At 44.2% G+C, this 20,654-nt stretch overlaps 1 protein-coding gene across 7 annotated transcripts in view; it reads left to right on the top strand.

Annotated features, from left to right (window-relative positions):
* TANC2 (tetratricopeptide repeat, ankyrin repeat and coiled-coil containing 2) overlaps positions 1 to 20,654 on the top strand; it is a 146,687-nt gene that overhangs the window by 77,989 nt on the left and 48,044 nt on the right. For all 7 annotated transcript variants that reach the window (XM_071451061.1, XM_071451059.1, XM_071451060.1 and 4 more), the window contains 5 exons: positions 4,468 to 4,654; positions 11,870 to 12,133; positions 14,704 to 14,829; positions 17,424 to 17,705; positions 20,452 to 20,585. In XM_071451061.1, the coding sequence (XP_071307162.1) occupies positions 4,468 to 4,654; positions 11,870 to 12,133; positions 14,704 to 14,829; positions 17,424 to 17,705; positions 20,452 to 20,585 (993 nt within the window). The remainder of the gene's footprint in view (positions 1 to 4,467; positions 4,655 to 11,869; positions 12,134 to 14,703; positions 14,830 to 17,423; positions 17,706 to 20,451; positions 20,586 to 20,654) is intronic.

Genomic DNA, 20,654 nt, shown 5'->3' with positions numbered 1-20,654 from the left:
CTGACACAAGACAGTTTTGATCTCCTGCATGAGCTACTTGATTGAGAGCCAAGAAATGTGATTTTGTAAAGTTTTTGCCTTTAACACATATGTTACACTTTTAAGACTTCCCATTCAATTTCTTAAAGCAAGTTGTGGATTTAAAATGGACTGTACGATACATTGGGCTAGAAAATGTCCTTTTAACAGGCGCCTATTTCAACTGAATACTTCAAAGCCAAGCAGAGCTTTCTACTATAAATGGTTCCTTTTGTTGTTACCTTTTGACAGAAATTAAAATCCAATCTTTTTTCTAAAGCCAAAGATGTCTTTGGAGAATAAATAAAAGAAAAAATCTAAAGAGAAATAGCAGACTTGTCCTCTAAACTAGATTGGTATCTTTGGCTGTGTGCTAATTTTTGCATGAAAAAGTTTTCCAGGGCCTTTGAATGCTATTCATGTTCAGGAGAAGATAAAGAGAGGCTGGTTCCTCAATTACCAAGTTAATTTTTTCCTTCCTTTGTAAGTGTCTCCTGATGACAGCACTTGCCTTGAATCCTGGAATACTCAAGGCTGGAATTGACCTCATGAGGTCAACCCATCCATGCACCCCGGAGGCAGGGCTGGATTCAGGGAGGGACTGTGGCTCTCAGGGCTCACCCAGGCAGGGTTTGAATGAAGATCTCCACTGCTGGAGATCAGTGGGCTCTCCTGACAGCCTCTCTTGGGGCTCACCAACTTTAACTGTGAAAAACATTCTTCTTCCACCTGGTAGAAAATGTCCTGGATGGAAGCTGTGACTGCTGCTCCCTGTCCTTTCCCTTTCCCGTTCTGAGAGGAGCGTGGTTGTGTCCTCTCTCCAGGCCCTGCAGGTAGTGGAAGGGTGCAGCTGTCCTTGGATGCAGTGTACCTGTCCTTCCTGTGGGCTGAATGAGCCTTCTCCATCAGCCTCTGCACCTCAGCCCCAGCCATCTCACACTGTTGGGGCTCTCTTCTCACTCTGCCATCTCCCACTGGCTGTCTCAGCAAACAAATCCTGTCCAAGCTAAAGCTGCTTCTGAATTGCAGCAAATTTTGGTAAAACCTCTCCAGATCTCCATCCCACACTGATTTTCTTCCACTGCCTTACTTCCATTCATGTTGAAAATCACGCAGTGAGACGTTTATGGGATTTGCATTAATTAAATTAATTCTTCTATTAGCCATTGATTGATTAAAATCTGATTGAGACTTTGACCAGTAGTTTGCACTTGAATCTAAAAATCAGAACAATTTGTTGGGTTTTAATGTGTTAATTTACACGAGCTCAGCAAAGAAAACGTTCTTTGTATCAAAAGCTGCTGCTTGTTATTCCAGCCATGCTTTGCCTTCTCAGGCAAGACAATAATTATTTGCCATCTCACCAGTGCTTAAGCTGAAAGGAAGATAAGGAATGGGAGCATTTTTACTGAAACTGCCCAATCTGTGCATCTCTACCATGCCTTCTCCCCCAGTTGCCTTATTTTGAATATATCCAAGGATATATTCTCTAATCCAGATTGTAGTAAAATTGTATGTTTTCTTTGCTTTTAATCATGATTTCCTTAATGGGAGATCCCAAATGCTGAGGATTCAATCCTTTTTCTCCTACTTTTTGGGAAATTCTTTCTAACTGTATTGTCTGCCAGAGCAGCACAAAGGACACTGAGGTTCTGGCAGAACAGAGTAATTTTTCAAAGTTCAGTGAAAATGTGACAGATGAAACAGCAGCAATAATAATACAGAATGTTCTGTCAATGGAAATTTATATTTAAAACTCACACAAAGGAACATTTTTCTATATCAATACAAAAATAAAACATGTCAATCAATGCCAAGTGATATACTGTGTTATTTCATAATTTCCAGTTGCAAGGAGCTTGTTCTTCAGGAGCTGCATTGATAACACAGCAAATAAAGGAACTTTTATCACTTCTGGCATTTCATGAAACAATAGTTTTATCAGCTGTAGGGAAGATAAGTGTACCATCCTTGCACTGAATTTTAATTTACTTTAAAGTGCAATGATTTCTATGTTTTAAAGTTAGTGGATGTTATTTTGTACTGAGATAAGTTTCAGTGGGGATTTGTTTAAAATGACAGTTAAAACAAAGACATAGAAAAACTCCACCATAAAGAATTTATAATAGTAATAAAGCTTTACATCCTTGAAGATCCCATATGTAAGCTGATCAAATGGGATTTACCAGTGGCACTTGAAGTAGGATGGAGAGAGGAGAGCGTTGCTTTGCTTGTCCCAGGTACTTCAGCAGAGATGCCCACGTGTTGGGAGCCATCATGTGCACTGTGGATATTTTAGAATTAAGGTTGGAAAAGACCTGTAAGATAATCAAGTCCAGCCTTTGGCTGAATCCCACCATGTCACTAAACCATATCACAAAGTGCCACATCTGCTTGTTGTTTGAACGTTTCCAGGGATGGTGATTCCACCCTGCCTTGAGCAGCCCCTTCCAATGCCTGACCACTCTGTCAGTGAAGAAATTTTCCCAAATATCCAACCTGAACCTCCCCTGGCCCAACTCCAGGCAATTTCCCCTTATCCTGATGCATGTTGCTTGGAAGAAGAGACCAACCCTGATGGATACCACAGGGAGATTATAAATGAACACAGAAATACTCACAGAGTTCATTTTCTGCTGTGTCGGGATGTCTGTGTTAATACACAAACCTGCCAGAAGAGCTGTGACATTGGCACAGTGTCCCTGGTTTGCTGATGCACTGATCCATGTTGGGGATATTCTGTAATTAGGCTGAGGTCGATTCAGCTCCCTCTGGCATGAGAGCAGAGCTGTGGGGTGGCCAAGGGGCTGCCCCATCCCCCTGCCAGGGATGCTCTGGGTTGCCTCCAACACCAGGGCAGTCACTCTCTGAGTAAGGATTTTTACAAAACCCATGGGGATACTTGGACAAAGGAGGTTTTTTCCTGGTGGCTTCACGTGGTAGCTGCCATTATGGTGTCCTAATATAAAACACCATGTTCACCTTTTAAAAAAGTCCCTCCCAGACATTTTTTAAGTTTCAAGTATGGAATAGGGAGGAAGAAAAAAAAATTAGAGGTCAAGCCTGTTATGCAGTTTGCAGGTGTGATGCTTTCTGTGGTCTCCTTCAAATGTCACAGAGAAGGGGACACAAAGCCACACAATTACATGGGGATGCTCCCACAGAATAAAAGAAATCTCATTTAATCAAATTCCAGATGGGGAATGAGCCTCTGCTGTTCCTTCCTTGGCACCAGGCTCACTGTGCAGTGAGTGAGGTGCTGCCTGCTGAGCCCAGCTTGAGCCAAGAGCAGCAGTGCAGGAGAACCTGCTGTGCTCTGCCCTGTCCCCTGAGCCAGGGAGATGCGGGGTCACCTCCCTCTGCACAACCCTAAAGATGAGCTCCAGGGAGGATGACCTGCTGAAACTCCCACTTTTTAGTGCTTGCTTTTTGCCTGGCTGGGTGCCTGTTCTGTCAGTGAGTCCTGTGCAAGGAAAGGGTTGAAATTGCCTGTTTATTAAGCCACCTGCACCTTGACCCTGCATAGCAGTTTTGTCCCCTGCAGATGCTCCAGGATGTGTCTTCAGCAGGGAGAAGCTTTTTCCAGAGGAGCTTCCGTATCCAGTAGCCTGCAGTTAAAACAAGGGCTCTGTCATATATCAAATTGAACTCAAGAATGATTTTGGGTTTTTAATAAATCCATCTCCCAGCACAGGATCAGACGGATAAACTCCTCCAGGTTCCTTGCCCACAGTATCTTAGAGGGTCTTACCAAAAATCACTTTTAAAACAGCATCTTCTTTGTGCTGCTTTATTTTCCATATTATTGAGGGTTTGTTTAAATTTTATCTGGTGGGAAAAGCCTGCCTGGGCAGGGAAGGGCCATCTGGTATCTAGATAAAGGATCTCTGTTGTTTTCCTGGAATGGAGGAAACATTTATAGAGCAAAATAAAAACTGCAGCCCCACAAGGGTTCTGAGCAGATGGAAGTGGCCCAGAGGTCTTTGTAGGATTTCCTGGATATGGTGACTGTAACTGTAAGTAAAGGTGAGATCACACTGTGTGTTTCCCTCCCCAGAGCTCTCCACTTGAACAGAAGCACCACATTTACCTTTCTGTCATGGTTTTTGCTTACTTGTGCTTTTTTCTTTTAAGCTTTCGGTTCAGTGCTAACAAAACAACCAAAACTCCTGATCGAGTATGGAATCAGGCTTTTGATAAATACTGCTATTTATGTTTCCTGTGGCTCCTATTGAGCATGGAGGCTGGGATCTCTGAAGCGTGAAGGAGAAAATGAGCCCAGTGTCTGCCACAGGTGGGGGGTGGCCTAACGGATGTTTTCATTTCAACCTCTAAAGCACTTTTTAACCTCACCAGACAAAGCAAATCCTCAAGTGTGAGCTCTAGGAAGCCGTTCCCCCCCGGCAGTGCCTGTGGTGAGTGATGTGTTCCTGCTCCCCCGTTTTGCAGAGCTCGGCGGTGACGCAGCGCATCAGCCCCTGCTCCACCCTGACGAGCAGCACGGCCTCGCCGCCGGCCAGCAGCCCCTGCTCCACCCTGCCACCCGTCAGTGCCACTGTCACAGCCAAGGACTGCACCTATGGGGCTGTCACCAGCCCCACGTCCACGCTGGAGAGCCGAGACAGCGGCATCATCGGTGAGTGCTGGGCCGTACTCTTCCTCCTCCTCCTCCTCCTCCTCCTCCTCCCCAGCGTGCTGGGCTGGTCTAACAAAGCTTGGTTTGTAGTCAGAGAATCCCAGCATGGTTTGGGTTGGAAGGAATCGTAAAGACCATGCAGTTCCACCCCCTGCCATGGCAGGGACACCTTCCACTATCCCAGGTGAAGCCCCAGTGTCCAGCCTGGCCTTGGGCACTGCCAGGGATGCAGAGGCAGCCCCAGCTGCTCTGGGCACCTGTGCCAGGGCCTGCCCACCCTCACAGGGAACAATCCCTTCCCAATACCCCATCTAACCCTGCCCTCTGGCAATGGGAAGCCATTCCCCTTGTCCTGTTGCTCCAGGCTTTTGTCCAAACTCCCTCTCCAGCTCTCCTGGAATCCCTTTAGACACAGAAGGGGCTCTAAGGTCTCTCTGGAGCCTTCTGTTCTCCAGTCTGAAAAACCCCAGCTCTCCCAGCCTGGCTGCAGAGCAGAGGGATTCCAGGCATGTCATCAGCTCAGTGATGCTCTGGACTCACCCTGTTTTGTGTCCCTTGGGAACCCCAGAGCTGGATGCAGTGCTCTATTTAGATAATATTATTTATCTGTGTTTGCTAATTAGGGGAATGGTTTTGCATTATTCAGGTTTATACTGCAGTGACCAAGGTGATCTGTACCCCTCCATCTTCCATTCCTCATAGGCAGAACTACATAGTAGTTGGTGAAAATTGGGATGTTTGAGGTTGATAACTTCACATCAATTAATTTACTTTTGGAAATTGTTTAAATGGTGCAAGAGGAAGCCTTGGGCAGGAGCTGAACTTAATTATCACAAATTTCAGTGAATTTCTGTAGGTGCTGTAGCAGGTTTTTCATTTGAGTGATCTGTGGGTTGCAGGTGTAAAGAATCTGGAGAAAATATACACAAATTAATTTTGTTCAGTAACTGTACAGGCACAATGGGGAAACATTAATGTTTTTATGATATCAAACAGGATGATTGTCACTTGGGTGTCTTTGCCACATGTTCTAGATTGAGTATTTCCCCAGCTTAGGAAGATTTTATTTTGCTAACAATTTATATAGTGTTAAAAAAAAAGAAAAAGAAAGGCAGGTTGATAATTTAGGGAGGTTAAGTTGCACTAGTGGTTAACATTTTGCTTGGCTGATCAGGGAATCTGGGCTTAGTTCAGCTCCTGGATGCCACAGCAACCCTTGCAGCACTTCTGCCTGCGTGATCTTAAAATGCAAATGGGTGAGCTATTCTGAGCTGGGTGCCAAAGTAGGTTAATGAATCCTGGCAAAGTCACTGCAGGATCCCACCCCCTCACTTCCCTGCTCACCATATCCCACCCTCAGAGCTGCACCTTCTCCCACATCCAGCCCCAAAGCTGGGCTGGGCTGGAGGGTCACACTGAGTACAAGTGGGTGTTTGATCCCTGCTGGGTCCTGCCTCTGCCCAAGCTGCCACTCGGTTCTAAGAGCTGAGAAAAGGTTGGAAGGATTTTAAAAAAAATTACAAGGTCCAGATCTTCAAATTCAGATATTCTTTATTTGTAAAAGGAAAGCAGTGGGTAATGGGGGAGAAGGTAAGACAAGAGCAGAGGTAGGAGCAAGTCAGCCCTTTCTTTTGGATGCCATGGAATTCTTTCCATATAAAACAGAATGGCTGGTGAAAATCCTGACCTGACTGTAACCTCTGAATAGCTTCCAGGATTTTTTGGCTCTCACTATGTAAAAGCAGCCAACTGTTAATGTTCAAAAATCTGCTACTGAAAAGAAAACTGGTCGAAGAATCATGTGCTGCTCTGAGGGAACTTTGCACCTCACAGCCCCTCCAGTGTGAGCTTGGAAACTTTGCAGCTGGAATGCAGCAGAATACAGGAAAATCTCCACCAGTCTTAGCAATCCTTTGAAATAAACAGCAGACTTTTCTTGCCAGTGTGCAAAGCTCATCCAAATGATGTTCAAGCAGCACTTTATATCATTAGCAGCAATTCTCCTAAGGAATGGCTGTTTTCCTTGTGGCATCTCCCTGTAGAAATGTGTTCAAGTTGAAATGGGGCTGCACTTTCTCCCTGTGATGATCTGCACTCTGTTCCCTGCTGAAGTGTCAGGGGATCATCCTGTGCAGTGACACAGGTATGAGGGGAAAGCAGCTTCAAAGGGAGAGCAGTGAGCAGTGGAAATCTTCTGGCCCTGCTGCTGCAGTGAAGTGCACAGGTCTGGTACTGTATGGATGTCTTCACTCAGATTTTGTGGATTTATTTGATGGAAAATAACATAAAAAGGAGCCCCATTCCCTCCTTGGAAACCCTGGCCTGTAGCTTCTTCCAGTTACTCGTTTTTTGCTATTTTTTTCCTTTTATTCCTAAGCTTTCATCAAGATGCTGCCTTCTACAGATGTATGTGTTTCTGGGTTAAAAATAGATTTGTTAATAAATTTGTCTAAGTGCCTGCTAAGCAAAATAGATGCTGCTAAGCAGAATAGATGCTACTGACAACGAAACGAGATGGATTTGTTTCCAACTTCATCTGCTTTGAGAAGGGAACAAAGCTCAAAAGGCACATCAAGATAAATTTAACTCAGGTTAAATATTTTTGTGATCTTACAGTTAAAGCATTTGAATTCTGACATTCTCATCAGTATTATGAAATGCTCTGTTAATAATGAATAACATTTCTGAGAATTACAGATCTTTTTTTGAATCTCAATGGCTTCTAGTTGGGCTCATTCCCCAAAGAGAGTTGGGGAATGATCATTAAGGCTGCTACCTCTGTAGAGTTGGGACCTTTTTAACAGATTTCTTTCATGTGTACAATAGTGGAGTGTGCTTTACAACATTAATTACCTTGTTTCTGCAAGTAACAAACTGCAGTTTCTAAACAGAAGCTTTGCTGAGCTGTTCTGTCTCAGTGTTTGCTGGGAGCTGGGCCCAGGAGGTGGGAGGGTCTCGTTCTGTTTTACCCAGACCTTGCATTTCTGGCCTGAGTAGCAGCCAGGATAGAGCCCTGCAAGGCAATCATCCCATTTGTCATCCCACTCTTCTTCCCATTCCTCATCCTGCTTGTCAGCTGGTGCAGCAGGGAGTTCAGATCCAGCAGAGGATGGATTTAGGGTCAGGTGATGCTACTGTCGAGGTATTTTTCATTTCATTTTAAGACCTTTTGCGTGCTCACCATGATTTATAGCACCCCCAGGCCTGACACAGAAATAGATTTACCTGTTTAATGTCTGTCTGTTTGTGGGATTGTTATTGTGAATTAAGCCAGTGATCTTAATTATCTTTTTCTCCTATTTGAGACCACTGTTGATAGAGAAATTAAACATCCAGCAAGTGGAGTGGATTTTGGCCTCAAGCCTTGAGCAGGACACACCTTGGAGGTTTTGGGATTGGGTTTTTTTGTGTGGAAATGCCATAAACTCACTGCCTGGTGGTGTCCAGCAGAGAATAATGTTCTAAAGGTGCACCAAGGTTGTTGGGGCACAGGCAGTGTGTGACTGCACGAGGCTGCCGCCTGCCCTTGGCAATGGTTTGGACTTCCACTTTCTGCCTGTCAGGTTTTTCTCTTTGGCAGCTGGAGTGGTCTGGGGTGATGTGGCTATATTTAGGTGTATCCTTCTGTGGCTGAGTTTATGGAGGCTTATGTAGATTAGGGTAAAAAATTTATTTCACTCCTTGCCAGCTTGTACGTGTTAGCTGGGACATCTCTAATGGAATGAGGCAAGAGGTGCTGAAGTGAAATGAGGTTAATTCAGGCTGGGTTTGGAGCTCGTTGCAGTGCAGCATATGAAAGCTCATTGCTTTGCTGCAGTTACTTCTTTAAATCAACAAAATCCCTGTTTCTTACTTGAGGCACCATAAATCTTTACATATAATTAATGATACAGCTGTTGGTCATTGTCACGTGGAACCTACAAAAACTGCTTCTCCCACAGTTCCAGCTGGAAGGTGAATGTAAAGGTTGATGTTTTCCAGGCATGGTCTTTGCCTCGAGGAGAATTGGATGGGATGGTAAAAATTCCCTTGTGTGTTTGAGTAGGGACACATTCAGTTGAAAACCTCCCAGGGCATAGGCCAGCTTGCAACTAAATGAGAAATAATATTTGTGGCCTGTAAATGTACAAAACTGTCTTGAGACGTGTAGTGCTGTTTGTAGGGCTGAGGTGCTGTCTTGAGGGGGCTGCTGCTGCTTCAGTACAGCTCTGTTATTTCCCCAAAGAAATTAAAATATTTCACCCATGTAATTTGCAAAAACGTCCTAATCAGAACTTTTGTTTCCAAGGGAAACAAGCCACGTTGGAAAAGGAAAGTTTGACAGAGGAAACACAGGAGTAAATCTTGAGTGCTCAAAGCAGGGTGGGACTGTGAAGTGACTGCAGAAGTTCTGGAGTGCATTCCCTCCTGACACCACAGTCCATGTGCCTGCAAAGCTGCTTGAAGCTGGTGCAGGTGGTGCTGGTGCTGTGGGTGGGTTGGGATCATGGGGACAGAGATTCAACAAATCCCAGGAGAAAGCTGCAGACAGGATTGCAGACAGGCACCACACTGCCTGCACACTCATCCAAGGGGCTTTCCATGGGATATCACTCATTATGTGTTTTCCAGCAGTCAGATGATCTAGATGCCTCAAATTCTGTCTGTGCTCACATTAAATAGCGTGAGGCTGCACCAGTGGAGACTGGAGACACGGCTATGTGTCTATAAATACACAGATCTATATGCACACACGTCTATATTTATGTCCCTGTGGTATTACTTGGGTGCTGTAGAGAACCTCAGCTGTTTGTGCATGTCAGGTTTCTCTTGTTCTGTGTGTGACTCCCACGCTGTCCCATCCTTCTCCATCCTTGCAGTGCTTTGTTTGCTCCCAGCTCACCAGCACGCACTGTGGTCAGCATGATCCGATGGAGCAGGGCCCAAGCATGGCAAAGTTCTGATTTTTTTTCACCAGGGTTGTGCTTTTTTTGTCTGGATTTAGCAACTGAAGAGCCTCAAGTGTTCTTCCTTAGCCTCTGGTGCCCTGGTGGGTTCCTGCTGTGGCACCCTCAGCACATCCCACCTGTCCCTTGGAGACTGGGGTTGAAGGATCTGCCTCTCTGCAGATGGCTTAAGGCAAAAATTCCTGCTTTGATAATTTGAGTTCATCAGTTTATCTCTTCCCAGTTTAGAGCATGCTGTCAGTTCAAAGGTTGCATTTTTTTTTTTGAGCTTTTGAATAATGAAGTGTCCTTTTGTTTAAAAATCATAGAATTACAGAGTGGTTTGTGTTGGAAGGGACCCTTAAGGACCAGCTAATTCCAGTCCCCTTGCACTGTCCCCAGGTACCACATCCACATGTTTTTTGAATGTTTCCAGGGATGGTTTTTCCATCACTGGCCTGGACAGCCTGTTCCAGGACTTCACCATCCTTTCGATGAAGAAATTTTCCCTAATGTGCAACCTCCACCTTCCTTGGTGCAACTTGAGGCTGTTTCCTCTCATCCTGTCAGAATAGAATAGAATAGAATGGAAAAGAAGGGAATGGGAATGGGATGGGATGGGATGGGATGGGATGGGATGGGATGGGATGGGATAGAATAGAATAGAATAGAATAGAATAGAATAGAATAGAATAGAATAGAATAGAATAGAATAGAATAGAATATTTCAGTGTGAAGGGACCTACAATGACCACCTGATCCAACTCCCTGACCATTTCAGGGCTGCCCAAATCTTTGTATTTTCATTGTATTTATGTGCCAGTCTGGTGTTCACAACGTTTCTCCCCTGAATATCACTCCACATCTTAGTAGTTGCAGGTAATGGAAATTTTCTGAAATGATCTTTCTGAAATATTCTTTCTCCACTTGTCACTGTGTAGTGTCTGAGCAGCTCTGGGGGTCACACTATGGGAGATGTGCTCAGCATGTCAGTTCATGTTGCTGACTCACAGCTAACCTGATGCTTTTGCTTTTTAACTGAAGTTAAAATTATTTTGGTTGGAAATAGCTGCTAGAAGAGATTAAATCCATACAGCTATCACTTCAGCATGTGTAGCAGCACTTAGATCATCCAGGGCTGTTCTGCAGGTAAATTAATCCACAGGGAACAGTCCTAAATATCTGCTTCAATGATGAGTTTGCACATAAAACAGCTTTAGTGTAAACTAGAGAAAATTATGTTTAGAATGAACACAAATTGTTGATTAGAAAAGGGGGCAGCAGGACTTAATAGCTCTTTCTTTTGTTGTTGTTGTTGTTTCACTTAAAGAAAACTTATTTTGACACATGGTTATTTTGTTTTTCCTCAGTTTGATGTGTTGGAAGATGACTGATGTCAGCTGCTGATTTGTTTCTACAAAGACTAATTAGACACATACTGAGACAGAGTTTTAAAATTAACGGATTCTAATGGATCCTAATGGATCAATGGGGATTTTTTTCTGTGAATAGAAAACATGGCATGCCTTGCCCTGCAAACCCAGTCTTTGAAATGGAGTTTTTTTATAGAGAATCATTTCAAAGATATTTCTCAGACAGTTTGAGGGAGCAAGAGAAATGTGTGAATGGCTGTTTTCTGTTTTTATCTGATTTGCTTATCCTAAATCATAAATATGTTTACCTGACAGCAAGCCTATGTATAGATGCCAACAAACAAATACCAGTTCTTAGCAGTTTCATGTGTTGGTTTTAAATTTCAAAATACATTGCAAGCAACTAAATTTTGGGACATTTGATGGGATGCAAAGATACTGAGCCAAACGAATCCATTGGAGCTGGTTGTTCGGCAGGTCTGTGGAGGCTTCTCAGTGTCAGACCTTGCCAGACCTTGCAAACTTCTGTAAATATTCCCTGGAAAAGGAAAGGTAGAAACTATGATGCCAATGAAAAGACATGAGGAGCCATGGTAATGCTTCCTCCTGAATAATTTCTGTTCTTTCTGGAATGGTGTATTTGAATACAGCGCAGCACAGAATTTTTAATACTCTTTGTAATTACAAATGGCTTTTAATGGTATGAGCCAAAACATTAGAGCTTAAATGTTCTTTTAGAAGTCGTAAGCAGAAACAGTATCATTAAACTAAAATCCATAATCTCTGATTTATGTGGATATGGAAAATTTGATGAAGACAATTTTTGGCTCTTGCATGGCTCAGCTCAGCATTGAGCAGCGTGTGTTCAAACCATTCTTTCTCTGTTACTCATTTTGTTTATCATTTCCTCCTTCAAGCTACACTGACAAGTTACTCTGAGAACGTGGAACGTACAAAATATGGAGGGGAAAGCAGTAAGGAGCTTGGATCTGGGGGAAACCTGAAGCAGTGGCAGTCCCAGAAATCCAGCATGGACTCCTGCCTGTACCGCGTGGACGAGAACATGTCAGCCTCCACCTACAGCCTCAACAAAATCCCCGAGAGGAACCTGGAGACAGTCCTGTCCCAGTCAGTGCAGTCAATTCCTCTGTACCTTATGCCACGCCCAAATTCAGTAGCAGGTAAGAAATTCATGTTTGTGCCTTTAGGTCAGAGCCACACGCAGCACACAGATGCCACAGCCCTTCTTGCGTTTCCTTATTTAAAAAGAAATCTCCTTCCTGGAGTCATCGTACTGAAGAATGATAAAAATTGGGTTTTTTGTTTGACTTATTGGCTCTAAATGAAAAATTCCTCCATGGAAAACTGTTTCTGATGGTGTTTAATGGTTATTTCAGCAGTTTTTGATTACTTTCTTACAAAATTGTACAAGATTACCGGAGAATATGTTTAAAAAGAAAAAGCCAGATTCTTTACTGTCATTACAATGCAAATGTCTTGGGTTTAAGGTGCCACGACATCATAGCCATTTCTACTATTTCAAAGGATTCATTGCAAGTAAAATAACCTGTCTCATGTTCTCTGAAGAGCTTAAAAGCTCTGGAGTTAAGAGAATGATGGTACTTTCTGTCCACAGAAGATCTGCTCTGGGTCCCAATGCTCCTGGTGGACTGTGCCCCAAACATCTCACACCTCACAGCACTTTATGTTTGCTAGTGACTGATTTTTTTTGGCATAAAATCAACATTAATTTTATTTAAATTCATGTTTGTTCTTTGAAACATTTTTAAATGATGTTGTGCCATACCTGATGTCTTTTACCAGCCTGCTGAGCGTTCCCCTGAAGCTGGTAACAGCAGGGCAGAAAAAAGAGATGGGATTAGAAATATTAAAGCTTTGCTGCAAAGCTGCTTGTCTGGAATTACTCCCTGTTCCTTTATTGCCCCATATTTTTTTCTTGCTGGGTAATTTCTCTGGGATAAAACACGTTGTCTGTGTGTCTGTGTGGACATGTGGAGAAATCCACACTTTGAATTCTGAGTCCTGGCAGACTCTGCTCCAGAAAACCCAGAGACAATTCTGAGAGATAGCCCAAAGAGCCTGGGATATTGTCTGTTAAATCAGCATCCCTTGGTGAGCCAGGCTGCATTACATAACTGGATTAGCTTTCCTTTTTAATCCTGCTTTGGCTGGTCACAGACCTAAAAGCAATGCAGAAATGAGATTTATAGATGGTGAAGTACAAACCCAGAGCATGGAGGTGCAGCATAGACTGAAAACCTGAGATTTCAGACTGAAGAGAGGGGATAGAAAAAACTTGAAAACTCTCCTTCCATAGCCTGCTTGCTTTAGATGAATTCCTTATAAATGACACTGTGTAAACATCTTCCAAAGCAAACAGAGTAGGCTGAGCACCATAAATTTAAATACATGTGTGTTCATTTAATTGTCTTTGGAAGTTGTTGACTTGTTTGGTGCACTTAGAGGCAAATACTCTTTCAAGAGGAAACTATCCAGTAAAGTTCAGGAACAACTTTTCCTTCTAGATGTTTATATTTTGGTAGGGGTTTTGCTGCTTTGAAGTGCTATGTCAGCTGACACAGTTCATGTTAAGGTTAAATCATGGAAGTAAGGATGAGAATTCAAGATTTGGCTTAACATTTTATCATCAAATGATCACATATTAGCTCCTATATGCTTATGGCACCAGAAAATTATGGGGTTTAGGTAATGGATTTATATGGGTGGTTTTCACCAAAGAGTTTAACCTCATTATCTTTGTGCCTGAGTGATGAGAAAGGGAAACCAAGTGTAGTTTCAGAGTTGATTTAAGTCTGTCTGCAAATGTGACATTGCTCAAAGAGTTAATGCTGAGCTGCCAATGTCCTTGCTCCAGTTGGGACACATTGGGTAACCACTTGATAAACCAGATTAGTTGACTAATCCAACTGAAAATTAACCCACCAGAAAATAGATAACATTAATTTTGAAATTTTGAGCCTCAAGGTCATCAGTGTGGAGACAGTGTAGCTGGGAATGGGGCAAAAAGCTGCCTTTCTTTGTGGTATTCCATGGTGTTCCACAGTTTAAGGTAATCATGAATTCACAGCTTTGCTAAAACAGGTTCTTCTCTTTTTTATTTTTTTCAAATGTATTTGAGTTTGTATGCATTCTGTTCTTAGGAAGCAAAGCATAGCAGCACTTACACCTGCTGGCTTTTTTTTTCTCCTTTTTTTTTTTCTTTTTTTTTTAAGATTCTCCCCAAAAATCTTCCAAAACAGCACAAAAATACCCATTTTTATAGCAGCCTACAAAGTACACTCGCTGAATGTATTGTGTCACTGAGCACTTTACACCTGGGAGCAGTTTTTACAACACATTCTTCCCTGTGAGGGGAGTGAGGCCCTGGCACAGGGTGCCCAGAGAAGCTGCCCCTGCATCCCTGGCAGTGCCCAAGGCTGGGTTGCAGAGGGCTTGGAGCACCCTGGAATAGTGGAAGCTGTCTTCTTCTATTTGGGAACACCAACAGGAGACCAGACCAGAGCAAATACCAATGAAGCATGAGAAAAAGTCACCAAAACACTTTAATCACTTCCTAGGGGAAATGACACTTGGCTCACATCAGCTCTGTTGTCTCACGGTACTTACATCTCCACGTATTTCCATTAAAAACTGAAAAAAAAAAATACAGTGACCAGAGCATGAGACCCAAGAGCCAGGCGTGATGTCCTTCTTTGCTTTCTCGTGGCAGCCACCAGCTCAGCCCACCTGGAGGACCTGGCTTACCTGGACGAGCAGAGGCACACTCCCCTGCGCACGTCGCTGCGGATGCCGCGGCAGAGCGTGGCCAGCGCCCGCGCGCAGCAGGACCTGCGAGGTAGGAGCACAACGAGGCCCTCGGGGCTTCCCATCCTGGGGGTGGCTGTGTGGGGAAAACTTCAGCCATGTCCCTGTGAAAACCAGAATTTCAGAATGTTTTGGGTTGAAAAGGACCTTAAAGTCTGTCCAGTGCCAGCCCTGCCATGGGAGGGACACCTCCCAGTGTCCCAGGCTGCTCCAAGTCCCGTCCAGCCTGGCCTTGGGCACTGCCAGGGATCCAGGGGCAGCCACAGCTGCTCTGGGCACCCTGTGCCAGGGCCTGCCCACCCTCACAGGGAGCAATTCCTTCCTAATATCTCATCCAACCCTGCCCTCTGTCCTGTCCCTTCAGGCCCTTGTCCAAAGTCTCTCTCCTGCTCTCTTGGAGCATCTTTAATCACTGAAAGGCTGCAATAAGGTCATCCCAGAGCCTTCTCTTGTCTCCTCTCCAGGGTGAATATCCCCAGCTCTCAGCTGGTCTCGTCAGGCTTAGTAATTTGCTAAGTTATTAAAAATGAGAAATTTTATGGACTACTACTATTTTGTCTTATTTTTTCAATCAAGGCCAGGGATTGCAGTTCCCCCTTGCATTCTGCAGTGTGCCAGTGGGGAAGGAGCCCAGTGCAGTGTGAGGCCACCAGCTCAGCCACTGCTTGTAGGGTTGCTCACAATGCCAGTATTCAGGCAGCTCTTTGAGTTCTAAACAGCTTTTTGAAGGGAAAATTTTTGTGGTTCTTTGTGGCAAATTCCACAAACGAGACGTTAGCAATGAGAAGAGGAGCCAGGGCTGACTATTTTAGTGTTTTGCTTATTATTCCCAGGCAGCTCTAGCTCTGTTTGCTCCATCTCCTTGGGATTTCAGCCTACCCTTCAACTTACATCCCTCTTTTAATCTGAGCTCAGTCTTCCACCACGTGCTGAAGCTGTCAGTGTGACAGTCCTGGGTCTGCAGCAGATCACCAGGCTAATGCTTCCACCCCATCATTTTTTGTTGCACAGATGAGTAAGTGGCCAAGAAAGCTCATTTGGGATATTTTCAGGTCGTTTCTGTGCCATGAGACTGCTTTATTCTCCCCTGTGCATAGAAGAGGGGTTTCTTTTGGCCATACCTGAAACTTTCCCGTTCTCTAGGGTTGTTTTTTTTTTTTGAGCCCACCATCTTAGGGTGAGGACCTGGGGAGCTGGAAGGCACAGGCTGGGTTTTCACCCAACATACTCGACCTGGTACAGCCTTTTGGTACAAAAGCCCTGGTACCAAACACATGACCCCCTCAAAGACTGGGTTTGTGAGCTTTGGATGCCAGTCTGCAATGAAATCCTCCTGGCTGCTGAGGCAGTTCTAGAAGTGCATTAGCAGGCAGTAAGTGAAGAAAGCAAAGTTTGACAGACCAAATTTCCATATGTTCGGAGGCAGGAGCTTGCCAAGGCTGTGTAATTTGCAGTGATTGCATCCAAAACATTCAACTTTATTGTAGGAACAGAATCAAATTGTTTTCCAGACACACTTTTGAAACCCCTGTTTCACTACATATTTTCCTTCTGCATTTTGGATTTTTTTCCCTTTTTACGACAGTTGCATGAGAATAGCAGCAGTGTTTCAATTTTTTTAAAGTTTGTTTCTTATCCTACCTGAGGTTCTGTGCTGTTTTTAAAAAGAGAGGGAGAAGAAGATGTGAAAAAGCAAACCATCACTATTTGGAAACATTTTCATGTCATTGCATATGCAAGGGGGGGCTCTTCCATGAAATGCTGCATTTTGTAGCTATTGATGTGAAATTGCATCAATCTGGGCTGTTACTAACTGCAGCTCTTTGTTCCAGCTGGAAATCCTAAATTTGTGTTTAATTTTAATATCCCTAGTCTTGGCACTGGGCTGAAATAGTGAAGACATTTGTGGCCCTGTGCTGGGGGACACATTACAGCCACTGTCTGTTCCTAGGGTTCCAAAATCCCAGTGAGAGAGACTAAATGGGAGATTGTCTCTGCTATTTTTTGTTAAATCAATTATTTTAAGCAGGGGAGCAATAGAGGAGTCCCAGCACTAAGAGTGTGATAAGGATCTTTCCCAGTGACAGTTTTTTAATAGGATGGGGAAGGCAATTTTTGCTTTCCCCATTTTCATCCCTGGAGATTTGAGGCTTTTGAGGTTGCTGTAAGCCAAGACACAAGCTGATGGCTGTGATGTACCATGGGTTTTCTTCTCCAGAAAGCAAATATCAGCAGACATATATTAAGAATTATTATTATATTAAGAATACTAAACTATACTAAAGAATGTTAAAGAATACAGAAAGGATACTGATAGAAGGCTAAAAGATACTAGTGAAAAACTCGTGACTCTTTCCAGATCCTCAACACAGCTTGGCTGTGATTGGCTAATAAGACAAACCAATTCACATGAAACCAATGAAACAACCACCTGTTGGTAAACAATCTTCAAACCACATTCTAAAGCAGCACAACACAGGAGAAGCAAATGAGATAATATTGTTTTCCTTTTTCTCCGAGGCTTCTCAGCTTCCCAGGAGAGAAATCCTAGCGGAGGGATTTTTCCAGAAGATACGACAGTAACGGGCGTGGGCGTTGATGTTCTTCCCTTGTCTCCCTTTCCAGTGCGCTTTGCGCCCTACAGACCCCCCGACATCTCCCTGAAGCCGCTGCTCTTCGAGGTGCCCAGCATCACCACCGAGTCGGTGTTCGTGGGCCGGGACTGGGTGTTCCACGAGATCGACGCGCAGCTGCAGAGCTCCAACGCCAGCGTCAACCGCGGCGTGGTCATCGTTGGCAACATCGGCTTCGGCAAAACCGCCATCATCTCCAGGCTGGTGGCGCTCAGCTGCCACGGCACCAGGATGAGGCAGATTGCTTCAGATAGCCCCCACGCCTCTCCCAAACGTAAGGACGGCAGCGCGTGGGTCTCCAAAACTCAGAGGTTTTGAGGCAGCTTTTTAGAGTGGGCTTGGCTGAAATAAACCCTGTTTCTCTTCAGGCCCAAGGAAACAGCTTGGTCTTTGTTGGCAAGCAAAGGGAGGACCTTTGAGAAATGTGTCATAGAAGCCTTGAATGGTTTGGGTTGGAAGGGACTTCAAAGATTATCTCATTCCCACCCCCTGCCATAGGCAGAGGCACCTTCCACTATCCCAGTTGCTCCAAGCCTCATCCAACCTGGCCTTGGATACTTCCAGAGATGGGGCAGCCACAGCTTCCCTGTGCAACCTGTGCCAGGGCCTCCCCACCCTCACAGGGAACAGTTTCTTCCTAATACCTAATCTAAATTCTTCCTCATCTAAATCTACCTTCCTTCAGTTTGAGGCCATTCCCTCTTGTCCTATCCCTCCATGCCCTTGTTTAAAGTCCCTCTTCAGCTCTGTTGGAGTCCCTCCAGGTACTGCTACAGGCAGCTTTTATACTGCTCCTGTTCTAAAGCTGCTTTTTGAAGAGTCAGAATAGTCTGTCTCTGACTTGTCTGGCTTAGAAACATCACAGTCTTTGTCTGGCTGGGAAGCCTCCAATTTTAGAATCATAGAATCACAGAATGGTTTGGGTTTGAAGGGACCTTTAAAGGTCATGTAGTCCAATCCCCCTGCTCATGACATCTCCAGCCAGATCAGGCAGTTAGTATTCTATGATTATAAATCCATGCCAGTGCATTCTTCTTCCCATACAGATTGTTTATCTCATTGAATCATGGTGTAAATATTCCATGCAGGTCAAAAGCCCCTGTAGGCTCAGGACCCAAGATTGCTCCACCTCCTCTGGTCCCATCCAATTCCCATCACTGCACACTGGCAGGTTTGCAGGTAGAGATGACAACATTTTAAAATCACTCAGCTTTCAGTGAGTGAGTAAGACAGGACTAAAAATACTGAGTTAGGTACCTGAAGGTATCTTTAAGGATGTAGGTCACTGTATCTCAGTGAAGCTGTAGTTAAATCTGTTTACTGGAAATGCTGTGCTCTTGCCCTGTCAGAAGAGCAGAAATGTCACTGGGATTGGCATGTTGAACAGTGTCACTTGTCAGAGCTAAATAAACAATGTGTAGTGAAAGGCAGGACTTGTTTCTGTATTTTACCTGCAGCTCTCCAGTGCACCAGCTGTGAGTGTGTGTCCCCAGTCCCTTAGGATGATGGTGGACATTAAAGATAGGGCTGTGCTAAACTCCTTCTGGACTAAAAGCTGCATTTCTCACATGGGGTGCCTTGCATCCTTTGTCCACGGATGATGAAGATCCTTGGTACCACCTAACACATTGTTTTAGTTCCCTCTGGTGTGTCCCTGGAGTTGAAAGCTGAATGATTCCTCAGTGTTAGTTATTGGGATGGAAACCTTCAGAATCAGTAATTAATTAGACTTGATTTCCTAAAGAGATCACAAGTCTAGCTATAGAAAATAATTATTCTGCAAGATCCTTGTAGGTCCCTTCCAATTCAGGATATTCTATGATTCATCTCTGATTTTGTGATGAGTTTCTCTGTCATTTCTTTTTCCACATGCTGAAAAAAGTCTATTATGCTTATTAAATCTATGGTAATTAATATGTGCTGATCAGGTGGTCTGACTCTGCTATGGCAGTTGTGCAATCAGCTAATTAAACTGGCTTCAATGCAGGCTCATACTTCTAACTCCTCCCTCAGAAAATTAATACAGGTGACAGTGGTGTTATGCTTAGAATCAAGAAAGTGCCTCATTCTAACACATTCAGGGTTTAATTACGGAGGCAGCAGTCGTTCTCCTCTGTTGTTTGCCATTAAATGGGTCATTGTTTGCATGATTATTTCCAGTCAAGCTCAGGGATGCACTGCAGCAATCCAGTCAGGAGAATCCTCTGCCAGCACAGACTGCACTTCAGAGTGGTGTTGTTCTTAAAATAATCAATAATTGGACATCACCAAGTGCTGCATGTTGTGGTGTCATTCAAAAACCCTCCATATGAGTACTTTGAAATGAAAATAAAAATAGTTTGGGAATGTTATCCACAAAGGCCAGGTGGATGAGCTTCTGTAGCAATCTGCTGGTGAAGCCAATTTCTGCTTTACCAGGCAAAAGAAGCAGCTAAAAATGCACTAGAACACAGTTAAACTTGCCAGAGATGATTCCAGGATAATTTATTATTTGCTTGCAAGCCTTTTCCAGATCCTTGTGCTGCTCCTGCTCCTCTCCCCCTGATTAAATTAATGGGCTTCAGATGGCTGTATTAGCTGGGGCTCTTCATTTATTTATGTTAGAAAATAGGCCTGTAATTCAGAAAAATTGGCTGTCTGTGCTGAAGGAGGACTTGGGAACCAAATTAACCAGCGATTGTTCATAACAAGGGAAGGTCTGTTGGCAGAAGTGCAGAGCAGGAGAGCTCTGCACTCAAATCCACCAAACCTGAAGGCAGAGCCTGCCAGAGGGCCCAGTTCACTCCATTATTGTCATTATTTAGAAGTCAATGAGATTACAGTGGGGAAGATGAATAAGACAAACTCGAGGCTTTTTCTTAGTGGTCCTTTTCTGCTTCCAAAAGAAGTTTCTTGAGAAGCCTCTGGCCTGGAAATCCCAACCAGAGTATTTGAGGAAAGTATTTTTAACCTAGGAAACAGCAGCTGCCTGGCTTTCAATGATAATGTCAATGCTTATCCCAACCTCTTTCCTTGGACAGATGTGGATGCCAACCGGGAGCTGCCCTTGGCACAGCCGCCCTCTGCCCACGCGTCCATCGCCAGCGGGAGCTGCCCAGGGACGCCCGAGATGCGGCGGCGCCAGGAGGAGGCCATGAGGAGATTGGCCTCACAGGTATGGCACTGCCTGCTTGGGGATGGGTGTTCCTGGGGAAAAGGGCCATGAGGAGATTGGCCTCACAGG

The sequence above is a fragment of the Agelaius tricolor genome, unplaced genomic scaffold (assembly GCF_023055355.1).
Source record: "Agelaius tricolor isolate 1412-34295 unplaced genomic scaffold, bAgeTri1.0.p SCAF_31, whole genome shotgun sequence".
Classification (NCBI taxonomy): domain Eukaryota; kingdom Metazoa; phylum Chordata; class Aves; order Passeriformes; family Icteridae; genus Agelaius; species Agelaius tricolor.
The sequence above is the reverse complement of the archived record's forward strand: the minus strand, read 5'-3'. Positions and strand labels throughout refer to the sequence as shown.